Raw genomic sequence first — 19,256 nt, forward strand, 5'->3', positions numbered from 1 at the left:
TTATGGCGCCTCTTACTTGTTGCTCAACCATTTGTTTGTTGCAAGTGGTAAGCTCAATTTTCTAACTATGATCTATTGCAAATGTTTGTGTTTTAAATGGTAATGAGGGAGTGAGGATTCCATGTTATGCATATTGTATTCAAATGCAACATTTTATTTTATGCATGTACCTTGGGGAGCTTCCTCATTTGATTTAGAACACTATCTTGTGGTGATCATTAGAGTTTGATTCACTTGGTATCTTTTGTTTTTGAATGATATCATGGGAGTGATGATTCCATGTTTGTGCACTTTATACTCCAATGCAAATTGTCTAGTTTTGTGCACAAACCTTGGGGAGCTTCCTCATATTATTTAGAGCAATCTTCTTGATCTTATCATAATATCTATCTTTCTTTTGGTATCTTCCTTGTGGTTCATTTGGTTGCTTGCTTCATTTGTTGAAGCTTCTTGACTTTGTTATCTTTTTGCAATCTTTGATCCTATCTATAGTGTGATTCCTTCCGAATATTCGTCATTGGATATGTGCATTTGATTCCACTCAAATTATGAGAAATGCACACGCTATGGAGGAACTCTCACTATATTGGCCTTCTAATTTTTTTCACCCATTTCGGCAATTGGTGCCAATGGGGGAGAAGTTTGGAGGGTTTAAGGGAATTTGGTTATGTCTTTGCTTTGTGCTTAAGCATGTGCCTTTATTGCATTGCATCTTGTTGCTTTGCATAGTTGAATATTTAGAGGAAACTCCACTAGGCTTTGAATGCCAATATATGCAATGAAGTCAAGATCATTCACACATGCATATATTATGGGGGAGTTTGCTCTATATATTCAACTTATTTGTTACTTAAATTTCTTATATAAACCCTCTCAAAGAGATTGTCATCAATTACCAAAATGGGGGAGATTGAAAGTGCATGGAGCCCCCATGTGTGGTTTTGGTAATTAATAACAATCCCTATGGACTAATGTTTGCATTGAGTTATATTTGTAGGAGTTGTCCTTAGGCAATTCTTGAACCATTTGTTGGCTTCAAGGTTGCAATAAGAAGAAATTGATGAAGGATATCAAGTGTCAAGTATGTCTTGAAGATGAAGATGAAGTGAGCCCTCAAGTTACTTCAAGACATCAATATGATGAAGAATGGAGAAATGAAGTGCAAGTTCAAGATGAGCCATCTCGAAGAGATCCTTTGCTTGAGTCTTGCCATCCACATGGTGGTCATGGTTATGTGAAGATGCGCCGAAGAAGAAGCTCTCCCATGGTGGATCATGGGGGAGCAATCCACAAGACTTCGTCAAGCAAGCACAAGCAAGAAAGGCGTTCCATCTTGTTGAGGTCAAGATCATCGTCATCGAGCTCAAGTGGAATGCGCAAGTATAAGGTTTGCTCTTGATAGGGTTTCTTTCTCACCGGTCTCATAGTGTAGTTGGAGACCGGTTTATAGTTTAGTTGCCGTACTATCAAGAGGGCTCTCGAGTGAGTATCTCGATCGTATCGTTCGGAGAGAGCTCAAACCTTTGCATCCTTGCATCATCTTTCTTGGTTGTTATTTGGACCTTATCCATGTGATGTTTTAGAGCTTGTGCTTATTCTCATGACAAGCTCTAGTTCATCGAAAACGGATTTCGCATAGATCACTTGTTGCGTTTTCGAGTTTGGTTCATCATCTTACTTGGTTTTATTTGGATATTATCCATGTGATGTTTTAGAGCTTGTGCTTATTCTCATGACAAGCTCTAGTTCATTGAGAATGGTTTTTCCATGGGCAACTTGTTGCATTTTCAAGATTGGAGGTTTTACCGGTATGTCTTTTTGAGATAGGTCAAACCTTTCATCATTTGTTTCTATCCTCCTTTGCTGGACTATGATGTTTCTATGCATATTGTTGTAGAGCTCGTTGTTGTGATTTCAACGAGCCCAAGATCATCGAAATCGGAGTCCGGATGCAAAAGTTATGCCTGTTTTAGTTTTGGTGTTTCTGCAGTTTGCATAGGCCGGATATTTCGGAAATATCCGGGCCGGATTATCCGGGCCGGATATTTCGGAAATATCCGCCCCCCCCCTGAAATCGGCTAAGGACCTGAGGAATTGCTGCTCAGTATAGGGGCCGGACTTTTGGCCGGATTTTGTCCAGGTTTTGTCCCTGAGACCGGATAATCCGGCCCCCGGATAATCCGGCCCTTACTTAGGCCGGATTATCCGGCCCTGGTTTTGCCCAAACGGCTCGATTTTCTTGGGGGGTATAAATACCCCCCTTCTTCCTCCTTGGGCTGGGGCTTCTCTCACTCTCTCTCTCCTCCATTGTTGAACTAGAGAAGCTTGCACTATCTCTCAATCCCTCCATGATTCTTGCCCCCATTTGAGGGAAAAGAGAGAGGAGATCTAGATCTACATTTCTACCAATCAAATCCATCTCTTTGTGAGTGGAACTCTCTAGATCTTGATCTTGGTGTTCTTTGTGAATTCCTTTGTTCTTCCTCTCTTATTCCCCCAATAGCTTTTGTAGCTTTGTTGGAATTTGAGAGAGAAGGACTTGAGCATCTTTGTGGTGTTCTTGCCATTGCATTTGGTGCATCGGTGTGAGTTCTCCACGGTGATTCGTGGTGGTGAAAGCAAGAAGGTTGTTACTCTTGGGTTCTTGGAACCCTAGACGGATTCTAGGCCTTTGTGGCGATTTGTTGGGAGCCTCCAATTAAGTTGTGGATGTGTGCCCCAATCTTTGTGTAAGGCCCGGTTTCCGCCTCGAAGGAAATCCCTTAGTGGAACCGTGACCTAGGCCTTTGTGGCGAGGGTCACCGAAGATTTAGGTGAGGCGCCTTCGTGGCGTTCGGTGTGTGGTGTGAGTACCGCATCTTGGGGTGAGGCCTTTGTGGCGTTGGTGTGCATCGAGCAACCACACCTCAAGGTGAGCCTCTTGTGGCGTTCGGGAGCACTAAGCAACCGCACCTCTCCACCGGAGATTAGCACTCGCAAGAGTGTGAACTCCGGGATAAATCATCGTCTCCCGCGTGCCTCGGTTATCTCTATACCCGAGCTCTTTACTTATGCACTTTACCTTGTGATAGCCATCGTGCTTGAAGTTATATATATCTTGCTATCACATACTTGCTTGTATTGCTTAGCATAAGTTGTTGGTGCACATAGGTGAACCATTGCTTAGAATAAGTTGTTGGTGCACATAGGTGAACAATAGTATATAGGCTTTGGGCTTGACAAAGTAAACGCTAGTTTTATTCCGCATTTGTTAAGCCCATCTCGTAAAAGTTTTAAATCGCCTATTCACCCCCCCTCTAGGCGACATCCGTGTCCTTTCAGCCGGCCAGCCCGGTCTGGACCGGCTCCAGCGCTGGTGCCATCCGGCAGATCCGATAAAAGGGGGCGAAGCTCCGGTCTCACTTGGGTCTCCAACCCGGTTTGGACCGGCCCATCCGATCCCCGGCCCGGTCGGGCAGACTCTGGGCCAGGCTGCCCCGGCGCCAACCGGACTTTGCGCTGTGCCATCCGGCGCATTCCGATGCTCGAAGCTCGTCCGGTCAAGTTCCGGTCCCTACTCCGGTTGAAACCGGCCGGCCCGGTCGCCAGCCCGGTCGGACCGGCCTGTGCGCCGGCCAGCCCGGCGCCAAACCCGGTCAACCGGATTCCTCGAAGAAAAGCTGATGTGGCAAGTTGACCAACGGCCATTTTTCGAAGAACACTATAAATAGCCCTTCTCCTACCTCTGAACACTTAGGCACTACACTACAAGCTGTTCTTGAGCTCCCTCTCACATACTCCATTGCTAGAAACACCAAAAGCCTCAGATCTCCCTCCTCCTCCACCCAAACTCAAATCCCTCCGGGGAAACGATAGAGGAGGACCCGATCTACTGTTCTACCAAGCCAAATCTCATTCCCCCTTGTATTCATTGAGATCTTGCTTCCTAGGGTTCCTTGGAAACCCTAGGTGGGCAAGAGAGGTCCGGAAGCTTCCGGGCTGTGGATTTGCTCCGGACAAGATTGTGAAGGTTTGGAGGCTACCTCAAAGTCTACCACAAGTGAGTGAGCTATTCCTTCGTGGGATAGGCTCCGGAGAATAGGGTGAGCCTTCGTGGCGTGGGGAATCCTTCGTGGGACCTCCACCCCTCCAAACGTGACGTACCTTCTTGCATAGGAAGGGAACACAGGAATACATCCTCGTCTCCGCGTGCTATCGGTTATCTCTAACCGAACTCCTTACTTGTGATTTAACTGCCTATGAGAGCCTTCGTGCTCGAGTTAGTTGTATCCTCATATAGGTTGTTTCACCTAGTTTGCATTAGGCTCATCTTTATATTCCGCAAAGCCTAATATTGCAAAGAAAGAATTAAAATTTGTAGAAACCTATTCACCCCCCCTCTAGGTTTACCATCTCTATACTTTCACCAAGACGGCCGCGACGCCGCCGAGAGTTCATCAGGCGTGATCGTCTGGGTGCCCACGATCGGCTCTTCGAGGACTACTTCGCCGACGACTGCAATTATACTCCGAGCTTCTTTCGGCGAAGGTATCGGATGAGGCGATCCCTTTTTCTGCGCATTGTGGATAGACTGGGTGAATACTCTCCGTATTTCACCCAAAGAGTTGATGCTCTCAACCGTGCTGGTTTTTCTCCCCTACAAAAGTGTACTGCGGCTTTGCGTCTGTTAGCTTATGGAGCCGCTGCAGATACGATATATGAGTGGCTTAAGTTAGCTAGACAAACTTCATCAGATTGTCTAGATAGATTCTGTGAAGGCATCATTGACTGTTACGGGGAACAGTTTTGCCGTTGACCAACTATCGAGGATACTCAGCGTCTGTTAGCCAAAGCCGATGAGCGTGGCTTTCCAGGCATGTTAGGGAGCATCGATTGCATGCATTGACAGTGGAAGAACTGCCCAGTGGCGCATGCCGGTCAATTCACAAGGGGAGACATCAAACACCCTACCATAATCTTAGAAGCCGCTGCGTCGTATGATCGTTGGATCTGGCATGCCTTTTTTGGAGTGGCCGGGTCCAACAACGATATAAATGTACTCAACCAGTCGCCGTTGTTCACTGATGTGCTTAGGGGAGAAGCACCCATAGTGAACTTCACGGTGAATGGACACGAGTACAACTATGGTTACTACCTTGCCGACGGCATCTGCCCTCCTGGTCGGTGTTCATGAAAGGTGTTACTCTTCCACAATGTGAAAAGCATCGACTGTTCACTGCTGCTCAATCAGCTTGGCGCAAAGATGTGGAGTGTGCCTTTGGAGTGCTGAAGGCTAGGTTCAACATTCTAGAAGTTCCGGGACGCTCCTACTCGAGGCGTACTCTTGGGTTGATCATGCGTGCATGTATCATTCTGCACAACATGATCATCGACGATGAGCGTGATATAAATTTGGAGAACATCTATGAGACAGTTGATTCCAATATCGGCCCTGCGATACACAACCATGCACCACCAAGCCTAGCAGCCAGGATTCAGATGGACAACGAAATGAGGGTGTTGTGGGTATACTTCATGGGTGTACCATCGACAGTGCCTGGATCCGGCAAGCCCGGGTGGCCCATAGATGGTGACGTGGCGTGTGGCCCGTCGGGCGGCCCAGTTGCTGTTGATCCTGAGGGATGAAGTTCAGCCCAGGATAGGGGAGCCGGATCCCAACCGACCATCGGAGGAAGTCGGATTCATGGAGGCCCAGGTGTGACTCGGATCCATGGAGGCTCATGTGGAACCCGGATCTATGGAGGCCCATGTGGAACCCGGATCCAGTACGACGTAGGGAGGAAGGCAGATCCTTGACGTACACGGCAAGACATTGTACCGTAGTTAGGCGACCTGTAATCCGGCTAGGACTCTCCATGTGAACCCTAGATCCGTGCGTCTTTATAAGCCGGATCCTGGGAGCCCTAGAGGCACGTTCAGAACAACTCATTGTAACAACGCGAAAGCGCCCAGATAATTCCAGACAAGCAGCAGTAGGCCCTGTCATCGAGTAGGTGTTCCGAAGCTGGGTAAATCGCGTACCACCGTCCCGAGTGCTCTCCGCCCTATGGCCCCTACTTCTTCTCCCCCTCGTGAGGATCCCTCCTCCGAGGTACCGTCGAATAGGCAACGACAGTTGGCGCCCACCGTGGGGCCTGTGGCGTCTGGAGGCCGGAACCGGGAGGGTTCCGCCATGGGAAGCTACGACGACACCATTGCTGTGGGGCGCGTCCTTTACGCCGGAAACCTTCCGATCGTCCCTCCGGACGAGTGCTGGATTCCGGCCAAGACAAACCCCGTCAAGCTCTCCATCGTCCCAGTCGGCGGCATACACATCTTCATCGGCGAAACCGTCGATTCCGACGGAAACGCTCTGGTAAGTAACGCTGACGCGACCGCCGCTGAGCGGGACGCAGTCGCAAAGATCCGATCTGAGACGCAGGAACTTCCCAAGGAAGATTCCGCCTTAGATCTGGAAAAATCAAATTCTGAGTCGCTGGAGCTTTCCACGGAAGAATCCGCCTTAGACCTGGAAATTTCAAATTCTGGTTTTGGTTGCCGGATCCGCGCCTACGTTGTTGGTAGTCGGATCCGCACCTATGTTTTTGGTTGCCGGATCCGCGCCTACGTTTTTGGTACTCGGATCCGCCCTATGTTTTTGGTTGCCGGATCCGCGCTTACGTTTTTGGTAGTCGGATCCGCACCTAAATTTTGGTAGGTGGATCTGCACCTAAATTTTTGAAAGTCGGATCCACACCTAAATTTTGGTAGGTGGATCCGCACTTACAGGACCACTGCGACAATCAATCTCGCACCGGCTCGACGGAACGCCGAAGAAAAACCGCCACGACCGACGTTGACTCCGCTCCAAACAGCTAAGTCCCTATTTATATTCAATATTTTAAAATTTTATGATCATGAGATTAAGATTGGTTCACTCATATCCTGAGTCTTTTACCGCTTTCACTGTTGGTCATATCTTTTCCACGATTTGCCTCGCGCTCGTGAAAAATTTTGTACTGTTTTTGCCGCTTAAGGCTCCAGTACGCTGCAAAAATTCCGCTTTCGGGCGTTAGCTTAAGTTTTCTGTTGTTTTATGTGTGGATTCCTTAGTAGTGACATCTCGGTACTTAAAGCCGGCCTCTGTTTCTGAGGTTCTTGATTGTTTCGCTATTAAGCGCTATCGCCTCAGCAGATGTTCTGTGTTTAAAGTTTGCCGTCTCACGAAAAGTCAAGCATATAAACCAGAAGAACGGATAAACCAGCACTTGCTTAAAACATATAAATTACATTAACTGTTCAAGATAGTCGAGTTTTTTCCGCCTTGACAGTTTTATGTTGTTCAACTGTTGCATAGTTTCAGCTTTAAAACATTTGTTCAAAGGCCGTTTTTGTTCCGCCTTACATTTGTTCGTTGAACATGATCAAAGAAACAATTTAATACAAATATGTTTTTATGTTTATGTATCAGGTACATGACACTTGGACGTATAACAGTCCTCGATTTAAGGTGTTTTCAAGCAGATCTATCACCGCGCGAAGCCCCAGGGGAAGCTAGCCGGATCCAATGAGAGAAGGTTAGGAGGATTCATGGCGTGCACAGCTGGAAAAGCAACTTGAGTCTTGATTACGCTATGCTTAGCCGGAACCAACCCTCGGGGGCTGCGGTTTGATCTTAGGTGAAAAGTGTGTTTCCTTTCGGTATCAGTGCTGGAAATTTCCGCCTAGATGCTTGGGATTTACGCTATTCCTAAGTCACATATAAAGATAAAGCTACTCTAAGAGCACCAAGCCGGATTTTCAAGAAAATTCACCTTGGCGCTCGGGGGCTACATCGATGAAGTTCTCTGAGCAACAAGCCGGAAAATGCCCACCTTGACGCTTGGGGGCTAAGTTTCTGAGCATCGAGTCTCCTTGGAGCAAGCCGGCTCAACGCTCGGGGGCTAACTAGCCGGATCCGCACCTATATATTTGGTAGCCGGATCCGCAATTATATTTTGGTAGCCGGATCCGCACCTATATATTTGGTAGCCGGATCTGCAACTAATTTTTGGTAGTCGGATCCGCACCTCAACTTACCGCTCAAATCACGCGAAAATGGCGCCAAGATAGGCGGAACCGTTTGAATCTTTTAAGGTTCCGGGTAACGGCGTGAAGATAAGAAAATTCTTGTCCGCAAGCAGGGGAGTAACCCGGAGACATGTTATGTACTGTCGATGGATGAAGTCCCACAGGATGAGGGGTTTTTTCCGACTGAAAGTTGGGAAAGAAGAAAATGTGAAGTTAGAGCTCTTCAAGTTTCTCCGCGTTACCAATATTGCCGGAGACCATAAAGCGTTAGCAAGGCGGAAACGAGAGGAGAAACTCGGAGAACTCTGGGGGCTACTGTTGTGGGTATACTTCATGGGTGTACCATCGACAGTGCCTGGATCCGGCAAACCCGGGTGGCCCATAGATGGTGACGTGGCGTGTGGCCCGTCGGGCGGCCCAGTTGCTGTTGATCCTGAGGGATGAAGTCCAGCCCAGGATAGGGGAGCCGGATCCCAACCGACCATCGGAGGAAGTCGGATTCATGGAGGCCCAGGTGTGACTCGGATCCATGGAGGCTCATGTGGAACCCGGATCTATGGAGGCCCATGTGGAACCCGGATCCAGTACGACGTAGGGAGGAAGGCAGATCCTTGATGTACACGGCAAGACATTGTACCGTAGTTAGGCGACCTGTAATCCGGTTAGGACTTTCCATGTGAACCCTAGATCCGTGCGTCTTTATAAGCCGGATCCTGGGAGCCCTAGAGGCACGTTCAGAACAACTCATTGTAACAACGCGAAAGCGCCCAGATAATTCCAGACAAGCAGCAGTAGGCCCTGTCATCGAGCAGGTGTTCCGAAGCTGGGTAAATCGCGTACCACCGTCCCGAGTGCTCTCCGCCCTATGGCCCCTACTTCTTCTCCCCCTCGTGAGGATCCCTCCTCCGAGGTACCGTCGAATAGCCAACGACAGAGGGACTCACCGATGTATACACAGCTCCAGCATGATTTGATTGAGCATGTGTGGGCTAATGCCTAGATTATGTAATTTTAAATTTTTATGTAATTTTTTCAAATTTTTATGTAATTTTTTTTATAATGTAATCGGTAACAATTTTAGTTGAATAAAATAATTTTCTTGCATTATTTTCAATGTTGTAATCTGAAAAAGAAATGTTGATGTCGAGGAGAGAGAAAAGCTGATGTGGAGGAGAGAAAAGTGAGAGCTGATACTATAGTCCGCTATACTCAGTGATGCATTGGCACCAGCCGAGCCGAGGAGACTCGAGACGGCTCACGACGAGCTCGGCTTATTTCCCAGCCCTACCTCTCAGGTTTCTCTCTCCCGCATCTCCACTCCAACCGCATCACACCTCTCCATCTCTCTCCTCTTCCTCCACCCAAGCCGAGTGGGCGACGACGAGGGGGACCGCGACCGCCGGTGGCCGCGTTGACGACGGGAACTGCCACTTCCGCCGGCGCCGGCGCCTGCGCGTGGCCACGGGAAGCGACCGGGACGCGGCCGCGGCGACGAGGAGACCTGCTGACCGCGGCGACGAGGAGAGATCTCGGCGACCACGAGGGATAGCGGCGGCTGTTCTGGAATCTACCGTTCGTCGTTTCGCTCGACGCTGGGCCTACTGACTTCCGCCCCCCAAAATTCGAAGGTACGACCCCGAATCGGCTCGATCTGCGTAGGTGGCGGTAGATCAGGTAGATTCGCGGTGATCGCGCAATGCGAGCCATGTTAATCGTGAACCCTAGTGCTGCATCTGCGGCCGACGCGGATGGATCCGTGCTAGTTCGGTGTGAAACACGAGCTGTTCGTGGTTACTACTAGTTTTCGGGGGTTGCGCGCTTGATGTAGATGGTTGGTTCGTGGTTGCCCCGCATTGGCACTAGCTGTCCGCGGTTACTAGTTTCCCGGGCCTGCACACTCTTGATGTGAAGTGCTCGTGGAACTGTGGTTCATGGTTAGTGCCCTATATGCCACCTGGTATTTCCAAGTAAACCGAATTCCCATTTTATTTCCAGCAGTCATACCTTGACATTCAGATTCGGTGCAGCGTTTCTGAGTATTGTTGCTTTGCTTGTTGGAAAACCATCTGTGGTTGACCGACATTCATCATTTGCTGTTGTTCTTCTATATAGTATAAAACCGTACCCTGTTTCTCTGTGAAAATTTTGTCTGATACTCTGATTTAAGTGTAGTGTAGCCCACATGTTTCTGTAAAACACCTGCTATCAACTGAAAATCTTTCTTACTGCGTATCCACCAGCAAATCTTTTTTGAATTGTGTCTTTAGGGTTTAGAAGGCTTGCGTTTGTAACTCTTTACCTGATTTGTCATCTTATATACATATTGTGATTTGTGGATCATATTTTAATGCTTATGTATGTCATCAAGTACTTACCATCCTGTAGAATGGTGAGGGAAAAGGTTATTTCTAGGTAGTTGTAGCTGAGACCGAAAGCTGGATGTGCTTGACCTTTTCATCTTACTGCTTGTGAAGGTGTTTGGTTTAGACCATCCAAAATTGAGCGTCCGGGATCTGGGAGCGACCTACCCCAAGGTGGGGAGTTCGCTCCTTTTCTAGTAACCAAGAGGGCAAACTCTTATTCCATCATGATGGAAGGTGACATGGAAAAAGGAAGGCCGTATCAGGAGAGACCAAGAACATTTTCCACTGTACGCAGTAAATCATCTGTACCGCTGGTATGACCTATTGACTATTGCTAAGCTTTTCTCATTTACTAGGAGTATCTTTTTAGTCCACTTTCATCTTTTCATCTGTACTGCTCATAAATTTCTTCATGTGCTTAATATATGCAATTGCATGGGAGGCGAGAGCTCTTTCTCCTTTATTTATATCTGCATGAATGGTCCATAATTTTTTCTGTCAAAGTATTCACAGTATTTTATTGTATTCACCATATCTTTCTAAATCGTTACATATCCAAGTACATACCAGTCGGAAAATTGGCATTCCGGAACGCCACATTGTGATTACCCTTTCCTCTGTTTAACTTCATATTTATTATTTGATTTTTCTTTCTTAAATGATTTAATCTTCCACAACGAAATGAAGCCATCTCGGTTTATTGCTGCTTGTACTCCAACAAAAATGTCATGTAGCTCAAAAGTTCAATAGGTGCAAGTGTACAGCACTGTGTCTTTTTATTTTTGTCGAAGCTGTTACATGTTTTGAAATGATTCGACCTAAGTAGTTTGGTCATATGTTTTACTTTAGCTGTTTTCATGTACATGTTATGCACACTTTTTCTAATTTACGATCTTCAATAAATATTTTTCTTGAATTGTGAAATATTTCTCCTCATCAATTGGGTGGATTTATTTTGCCATGTTATGAGCAATTTAGTTGCATCTCACTCACTTGCTATTCTGACTAATGCAGGTCTTCCGTATGTTGATGAAGATAAATCCTCGTGCCCTGATTGTTCTTCTTCTCTTGGGTGTCTGTGGCGTGTTCTACTTAGGAGCCAGTACATCACCAATTATAGTCTTCGTGTTCTGTATATGTACACTCAGTTTATTCTTCGCCCTCTACCTCACAAAGTGGGTGCTTGCCAAGGATGAAGGACCTCCAGAGATGTCTGAGGTATTAAGAATGCTTGTGTTGAGCCATTGAGGATATACCAGTGCCTTATTTTTTCTTCATGTTCGCTGCAAATTATTGGTTTTCTTCATCATGTTTGACATGACTACAAAATGTTGTATAACACCTTTTTATCATCTTTTGCTTACCGCTGTTAATCACACAAAGTTACCAACCTAGGAAACTATAACTGGCTTGTTTTATTCCGCAGCTTTAGATTTGAGGTTTAATACTTCGGTTTTAGTCCTTGTGTTGATGTCTGATGAGCGATGCTAGATCATGGATAGTATTTGCAGTGTAAAATGTGTTGGTTCAGGTTGCATAGTGCTATTTAGCTGCGGCATGTGGGACTGTGTGGAATATTCACAGTTCAATACTAATTGAGAGCATATCCCATGTCATAGCATGTTAACCAAATTAACAGATCACACAATCTAGCATGATTCCAGTTGAGGAGGTTATTATGGATTAGGTCGTGGAGGCATCTAAAACACCCTTTTGGCAATATCATATAGCATGATAAGTGAGTCTTACAAAATGTCAGCTAGTTGTGCGTTGCTTTATTTTACTAGTTCAATGGCATATTTAATTGCATAAAGCAACACATGTACACTGTTATACTATTTTTTTTCGAGAAAACGCAAAAGACTTTTGCGTTTCATTTCATTGAAAAGATAGAGAGTTTTACAAGCCTCCTAGGAGGCGGGGTACAGGTACAGGAAGTGACTCAGTGCACGTCCCAGGTCGTCGGAAGCACTACCCTAATGCCCTTCGCGCCGGCCCTAGCCCAAAGATGAGCCTCATCAAAGATCTCCTGGACCAAGTCTCGCACCGAGGGCTGAGTTCTGTCAAACACGCAAGAGTTGCGGTGCTTCCAGAGCATCCAAGGCGTCAACAGGGTGAAGGAGTCCAGTCCTTTGCGCATAGGCTTAGCGGTCATCTGCCTGGCCTTGCGCCACCACTCGTCGATGGAGGCGTCGTTGCTGTCTGGCGGCTGACAGGTCATGCGGAGGCGAGCCAACACCTCGTGCCAAACCTGTCGGGAGAAGGGACAGGCGAGGAGGAGATGGTGCATGGTCTCAGGCATCTGGTCGCAGAGGAGGCAGCGGGGATGGTGCTGGAGGCCTCGCCTGGCGAGGCGTTGGGCAGTCCAGCAGCGATCCATGCAGGCAAGCCAAGTAAAAAACTTGACCCGCGGCGGCGCCCAAGTCTTCCAATTAAGCTTCCAGGAGCTGGAGGCAGTGGAGCCATGGAATTGCGCAAGGTAGCAAGACTTGGCAGTGTAAGTACCAGTGGCTGTCCACTTCCAGACCAGCCTATCGGGCTCGGTGCGAAGCGTGGTGCGCGAGACGGCAGCCCAGAGCGCCAGGTACTGGCCAATCTCGTGCACGCCGAGGATGCCGTGGATGTCCTGAGCCCAGGCGTTTCCAAGCAGCCCTTCGGCGACGGTCCTGACCTTGCGCCGGCGCTTGGGGATGCAACCGTATAGGCTTGGCGCGATCTCGCGGACGGCGTGGCCGCCGATCCACCTGTCTTCCCAGAAGAGCGCGTCGCGGCCGTTCCCAACCGACATGGTGGTGGAGGCGAAGAACAGCGCTCGTTCCTCAGGCGTGAACTGCAGGTCAAGGTCGCTCCACGCACGTCGATCGTCCGTGCGGGAGAGCCAAAGCCAGCGAAGCCGCAGCGCAAGGCCAGTCCGCTCCATCTCTGTAAATAAATCCATCTCTGTAAATAATTTCGTTTGGACCTGTAAATTGGACATGGATTTTTGTGCTGTATGTTGATCCTTTTGGAGGTCCTGATTTCCAATATTTTATTCATTTATCTACTTTTTTCCAGTTGTAGATAATATTGTTATCAAGTTCTTGATCTGTCATATTGATATTGTATTCAGATATCTGATGCCATAAGAGATGGTGCTGAAGGATTTTTTAGGACACAATATGGAGCTATTTCTAAAATGGCTGGCATCCTGGCACTTGTTATCCTTTTCATTTATCTCTTCCGCACTACCACCCCACAGCAGGAGGCATCAGGCCTTGGAAGGTGATTTTCTACTGTTATTCTGAAACTTCAGTTGTACCCATCTTTTGTTGTCTCATAAATCTCATCACTGATCAGGACAACATCTGCATTTATTACGGTCATTGCCTTTCTCCTTGGAGCTATTTGTTCTGGACTAGCTGGATTTGTTGGGATGTGGGTCTCTGTACGTGCAAATGTTAGAGTTTCAAGTGCTGCTCGACGATCTGCGAGGGAAGCATTGCAGGTTTTGGTTTGCATCCTTGATATGTTATCTTTCTTCATGTGTTTGCCCTGGGCACTAGAGTTCGAAACAATGACTGATTTCTCGAAACAGATTGCTGTACGTGCAGGTGGTTTCTCTGCCATCGTAGTTGTTGGCATGGCTGTATTTGGTGTGGCATTACTCTATGCAACATTTTATGTTTGGCTTGAAGTAGATTCACCTGGTTCAATGAAGGTTACAGACTGTAAGTTTGTTTCAAACATGGTTTATTCAATACCTGGGTAGATAGAACTAAGCTCTAATTGTCAATTGAGCTATATGGTGTAGTTTACACGGTAAAAAAATGTTAAATTGACCCGTACATAAAATTTTCTTGTTAAACTGGTGACCGATGCTAAGTTCATAAACGGCGATTCTAGTGGAGTAATGTTGAGTAAGGGAACACATTTTGCTTCAAAGATCATTACTGTGCTCTTTTATCATTTTTATTTGATATATTGACTTGCAGCATAAGTCAACATATTACTAAATAGATCATAAAATATACCGCTACAAATACTTCTTACGATAGATCTAGTTAGTTAGTGTTCGCATGGACAATTTATATAGTTACGAACATATCGAGGATCGAACTTTTGAAACTTGGACCGCACACATTCTAAAACATGAAATAAAAAGCTAGGGGTAATTATTTATTGGGAAGTATCACACAGGGACCAACAGTGAAAGTCTGAATGAATAAAATGGTACTATAAAAAAGTTAATCTAGGTCCTAAATGGACATGCAAAATTTAGTACCTGATTAAGATAGTGCTCTACAGACTGATCCACTGATGATATGCTTGGAGTTGCAAATTTGTATAAGTTTTTTCAATGCAAAAGCAACACCTTTACTGTTGCTGATTTCATGTGATTTTGTGTAGTGCCTCTTCTCCTTGTGGGGTATGGTTTTGGTGCGTCGTTTGTTGCCCTTTTTGCTCAGTTGGGTGGTGGGATATACACCAAAGCTGCTGATGTTGGAGCTGATCTTGTTGGAAAAGTTGAGCAGGGAATACCAGAAGATGATCCTCGTAATCCTGCTGTCATTGCTGACTTGGTAATTGTGTTTCTTTACTAAAGTTCTGAATTGTTTCTTCTCCATTCTCTTAATTGAAATTGTCTGATATTCTGTTCATCGAATACATCTAGACATAAGGGTTGTATTTAGTACTGATGAGCTTCATAAGTTTTATCAGAGATATTGTATGTGACCTTAACAGCCTGCATTCATTCCCAAACCCAAACATGCTATTGTTTCTGTAAGGGGTGGACTAGCGTTGTTGTCCAATGCGTCGTAGAATTCTGAAGGACAGTATATGCATTTTCAGTATATTTCCCTGTGCTTTTTTTGTGAATGGTATATTTCCCTGTGCTGGAATACAAGATTTGATTATCTATTAATGAGTTGCCATTAGCCTATATTTTATTGTCTGCTACTATATATGCTAATAATAAAAACCTGCACAGGTTGGTGATAATGTTGGAGATTGTGCTGCCCGTGGTGCTGATCTTTTTGAAAGTATAGCAGCAGAAATTATCAGTGCAATGATACTTGGTGCAACAATGGCAGAGCGCTGCAAAATTGAAGGCAAGACTCTTTTCCTTGTCGTGTTAAATCTCTGATTGAGATGTCGAGTGACATTGTGTATAATTTTCCTCCAAATGATGTACTTTGGTCCATAGGGACACTGGCCATAGGTAGTTGCTAATATGGATGATAATAAATTTCCTTTAATCTACGGTCATGTTATGAAAATAATCTTTGAATGTTTCTCGCCTTCTCGGTGCACCGTGCACGGATGTACTTGGTTTTGAAGAAAATTGAGAATCACCTTTTTCAACATTCCTTTTAATTACAGTTGGATTATAATCAACATTGTTTACTATTGCAGATGCTTCTGGTTTTATTCTGTTTCCTCTTGTTGTCCATTCTTTTGATCTGGTCGTGTCATCAGTTGGCATTCTCTCAATTAGGGGAACACGTGACTCTGGATTAATATCCCCTGTTGAAGATCCCATGGCAATTATGCAGAAAGGCTATTCTATTACTATATTACTTGCCGTTCTTACCTTTGGAGTGGTAAGTCTTGCTGTTTGGTGAATAATAATATTTTGACTACTGGCTTATCTTTCTAGTATTCTATTATACGCAGAAAATGATTGTTCATGGATCATGGTTAAATGCTCCCAGGAAAAACAAACATCACAAAACTTCTCCACAAGGGAAAAAAATGTAGGCCCTAGTCCTTAGTCTGGTAATTAGGACTAATTATGTAAACCAAATCATATTCAAATTAATAAGGATACATAGTTGTAAACCATAAAATAATTTATATGGATTCCCACGTATGTTTGTGGTGCCATGTGGATGAATACTCTAGTTTATATTCTTTTCCCATGGAGTGATTTTTTGATTATTTGCCTGTGTTATATTTCCAGTCTACTCGCTGGCTCCTGTACACTGAACAAGCACCTACTGCATGGCTCAATTTCGCCTTATGTGGCTTGGTGGGCATCATCACAGCATATGCTTTTGTTTGGATATCGAAGTATTACACAGATTATAAACATGAGCCTGTCCGCCTTTTGGCTCAATCAAGTTCCACAGGACATGGAACTAATATTATCGCTGGAGTAAGTTTGGGAATGGAATCAACAGCCTTACCAGTTCTAGTGATAAGTGTAGCCATTATATCAGCATTTTGGTTGGGACGTACCTCTGGCTTGGTAGACGAGTCTGGCAACCCAACTGGTGGTCTTTTTGGGACAGCTGTAGCTACAATGGGGATGCTTAGTACAGCAGCATATGTCCTCACCATGGACATGTTTGGTCCTATAGCTGATAATGCTGGGGGTATTGTGGAGATGAGTCAGCAGGTAATTCAAACAGATATCTCCTCACTCACATATTTCTTCTTGCATATAGGTAATTCAAACATATGTTTCACCTTTGTTGTAGTTCCTAGCAAACAATTTATGCTAAGGCTGTTAATTAGTGTACTCTTTTTTTACCTGTACATATTCGAAGCACTCTAAAGTTGCAATGGCTAGATTTTTTAACATTTAATTAATCATGTTTGTACGTGGGTTTTGAAGCACTCTAAAGTTGCAACGGCTAGAGTTTTTTAACATTTAATTAATCATGTTCATACGTGGGTTTTGACTAATTATGTTGTCTTCTATCATTGTAACACTGGTCGACTAAATTCTGCAGCCTGAAAGTGTTAGGGAAATCACAGACATCCTAGATGCTGTGGGTAACACTACGAAAGCTACCACAAAGGGATTTGCTATAGGGTCAGCAGCTCTGGCTTCCTTTCTCTTGTTCAGCGCATATATGGATGAAGTAGCTGCTTTTGCACAGTTACCATTCAAAGAGGTATGTATTATTATTATTACCTCAATACATGGAATGTTGAAATTAGGTGCTTCTGACATATAGAGTGGTTTCACACATTTGCTTGCAGGTTGACATAGCAATTCCAGAGGTTTTTGTTGGTGGTTTACTAGGCTCAATGCTTATATTCCTGTTTAGTGGATGGGCTTGTTCAGCTGTCGGCAGAACTGCACAAGAAGTTGTTACTGAGGTCCGGAGACAATTTCTTGAGAGGCCTGGCATTATGGTGAGTACCTGTTAAACATCAAGTACTTCAGTTTTGTGCCTTTGAAAATTTGCGCCAACTTACAAGATAATATCATACAGAATTATACAGAGAAGCCTGATTATGGTCGTTGTGTTGCAATTGTGGCCTCTGCATCCTTGAGAGAAATGATAAAGCCAGGGGCCTTGGCAATTCTGTCACCCATGGCCGTCGGTGAGTTTATGGGTGTGGGAGTTGTGGTATTATTGTTTCTGATCTTTGGTGCTTTTTGAAGTTTAATTTATATGATCTGCAGGCATCATCTTCCGGATTTTGGGCCATGCTACTGGCCAGCCTCTTCTTGGAGCTAAAGTTGTTGCCTCTATGCTCATGTTTGCGACCGTCACTGGTATCCTCATGGCACTCTTCTTGAACACTTCTGGTGGTGCCTGGGACAATGCTAAGAAGTACATCGAGACTGGCGCACTTGGTGGTAAAGGCAGTGAGTCTCACAAGGCTGCAATTACTGGCGATACGTAAGTTTCTCACTTATTTGCTGCTGCTTTTGGTTTATTGAACTGAGGTTTGACTGTTGAACAACACATGCTAAAATAAGTAACAATGTTCCTCTTCTTCAATCCTGTTATGTGACTTCGGTATTTTTTGCTCATTCTTAATGATCACATGATCTTGAATGATATTTATATTGTGCTGCAGGGTTGGAGATCCCTTCAAAGACACGGCAGGGCCTTCGATCCATGTTCTCATCAAGATGCTCGCCACAATCACATTAGTCATGGCCCCAATCTTTTTGTAATTAACCATACATCGAGCTTGCCATTAACCCATCGGAGAAGCATGTATGGATCTTGTAGATGAGGCGTTAACCTGAATGGGATGTAATGCTTGGCTTTTAGTACCATTTTGTCATATTGGAAGGAGAGAATCAGTTCTTTGCCCATTTTGATGGTGCGTATTTGACTGTTGCTATTGGACAAATGATACAAACTTTGGAGAAATATACTGTAACAGAGATTAGAATGAACTTCAAATTTTATGACTTGTCCGCTGCTCTCTTCATTATTTTACTTCTAGATATACCATAGTAACTTTCATCCCCAATATCATCTTGTAAAATAGATAATTGAATGCAACCGAAGGAATTAGTAACACTGTGTACAGATGGTGGATTTTTCCTGTATGTCTTGTAGGATATAAATCCTCAAGAGTTATTTCCCAAGGATTCTTTTGCACTCCATTTTGATGGAAACATGCACTCACTGTCTTGCTATGGTTCATATGCTTTTCGTGTAGTCAAACGCTCGTTGATCCAACTTCCTCGACCTCTTTGGTTTTCATGGTTTGAAAAACACATCTATATGATGTCAGCATACGTGGAATCCTTTTTTTTTGGCAATAAATGGAATTTTATTGATGCGTGAAATCCTATTTGCGAAGATGTAAGAATAGGTAATAAGTTGTTTAGCTATATGATATGAAAAAGATTGAAGCCTACAAGATGGAGTATGTGTTATATCGTCTGGATTGCAATCCTAGAAGTTATTTTGAAAATTCTTTGAACCAAAGAGGCCTTGGTTTTCTAATACTCCATCTGTCTATAAAGTAATGTCTCGAGTTTGTCTAAACTTGAATGTATCTTCACAATAAAATACGTCTAGATACATGCATATTTTAATAAAGTTGATTTTTTGTGTGGAATGAAATTTAAGTGGGCATGCCACCCTAATTCTATGTTTTTTT

The 19,256-nt window shown here is 44.9% G+C and overlaps 1 protein-coding gene across 2 annotated transcripts; it reads left to right on the plus strand.

The window, feature by feature from the left end:
• The first annotated feature begins 9,339 nt into the window (after window positions 1–9,339).
• LOC127305672 (pyrophosphate-energized membrane proton pump 3) lies at window positions 9,340–18,561 on the plus strand. 2 transcript variants are annotated; one of them, XM_051336181.2, is made up of 15 exons: window positions 9,341–9,677; window positions 10,524–10,726; window positions 11,427–11,630; window positions 13,522–13,673; window positions 13,749–13,896; window positions 13,987–14,119; window positions 14,799–14,971; window positions 15,382–15,502; window positions 15,807–15,994; window positions 16,354–16,791; window positions 17,129–17,293; window positions 17,382–17,537; window positions 17,618–17,729; window positions 17,812–18,031; window positions 18,213–18,561. In XM_051336181.2, exons 2-15 carry the CDS (start codon window positions 10,637–10,639, stop codon window positions 18,310–18,312), a joined length of 2,400 nt encoding a protein of 799 aa, XP_051192141.1. In that variant the 5' UTR covers window positions 9,341–9,677; window positions 10,524–10,636; the 3' UTR covers window positions 18,313–18,561. The 2 variants fall into 2 exon arrangements, with proteins under 2 accessions (XP_071679039.1, XP_051192141.1); XM_071822938.1 differs by having other exon boundaries at window positions 9,340–9,677; window positions 13,749–14,119.
• Window positions 18,562–19,256: the final 695 nt, after the last annotated feature.

This window comes from Lolium perenne, chromosome 6, assembly GCF_019359855.2.
Source record: "Lolium perenne isolate Kyuss_39 chromosome 6, Kyuss_2.0, whole genome shotgun sequence".
In the NCBI taxonomy this organism is placed as follows: Eukaryota; Viridiplantae; Streptophyta; class Magnoliopsida; order Poales; family Poaceae; genus Lolium; species Lolium perenne.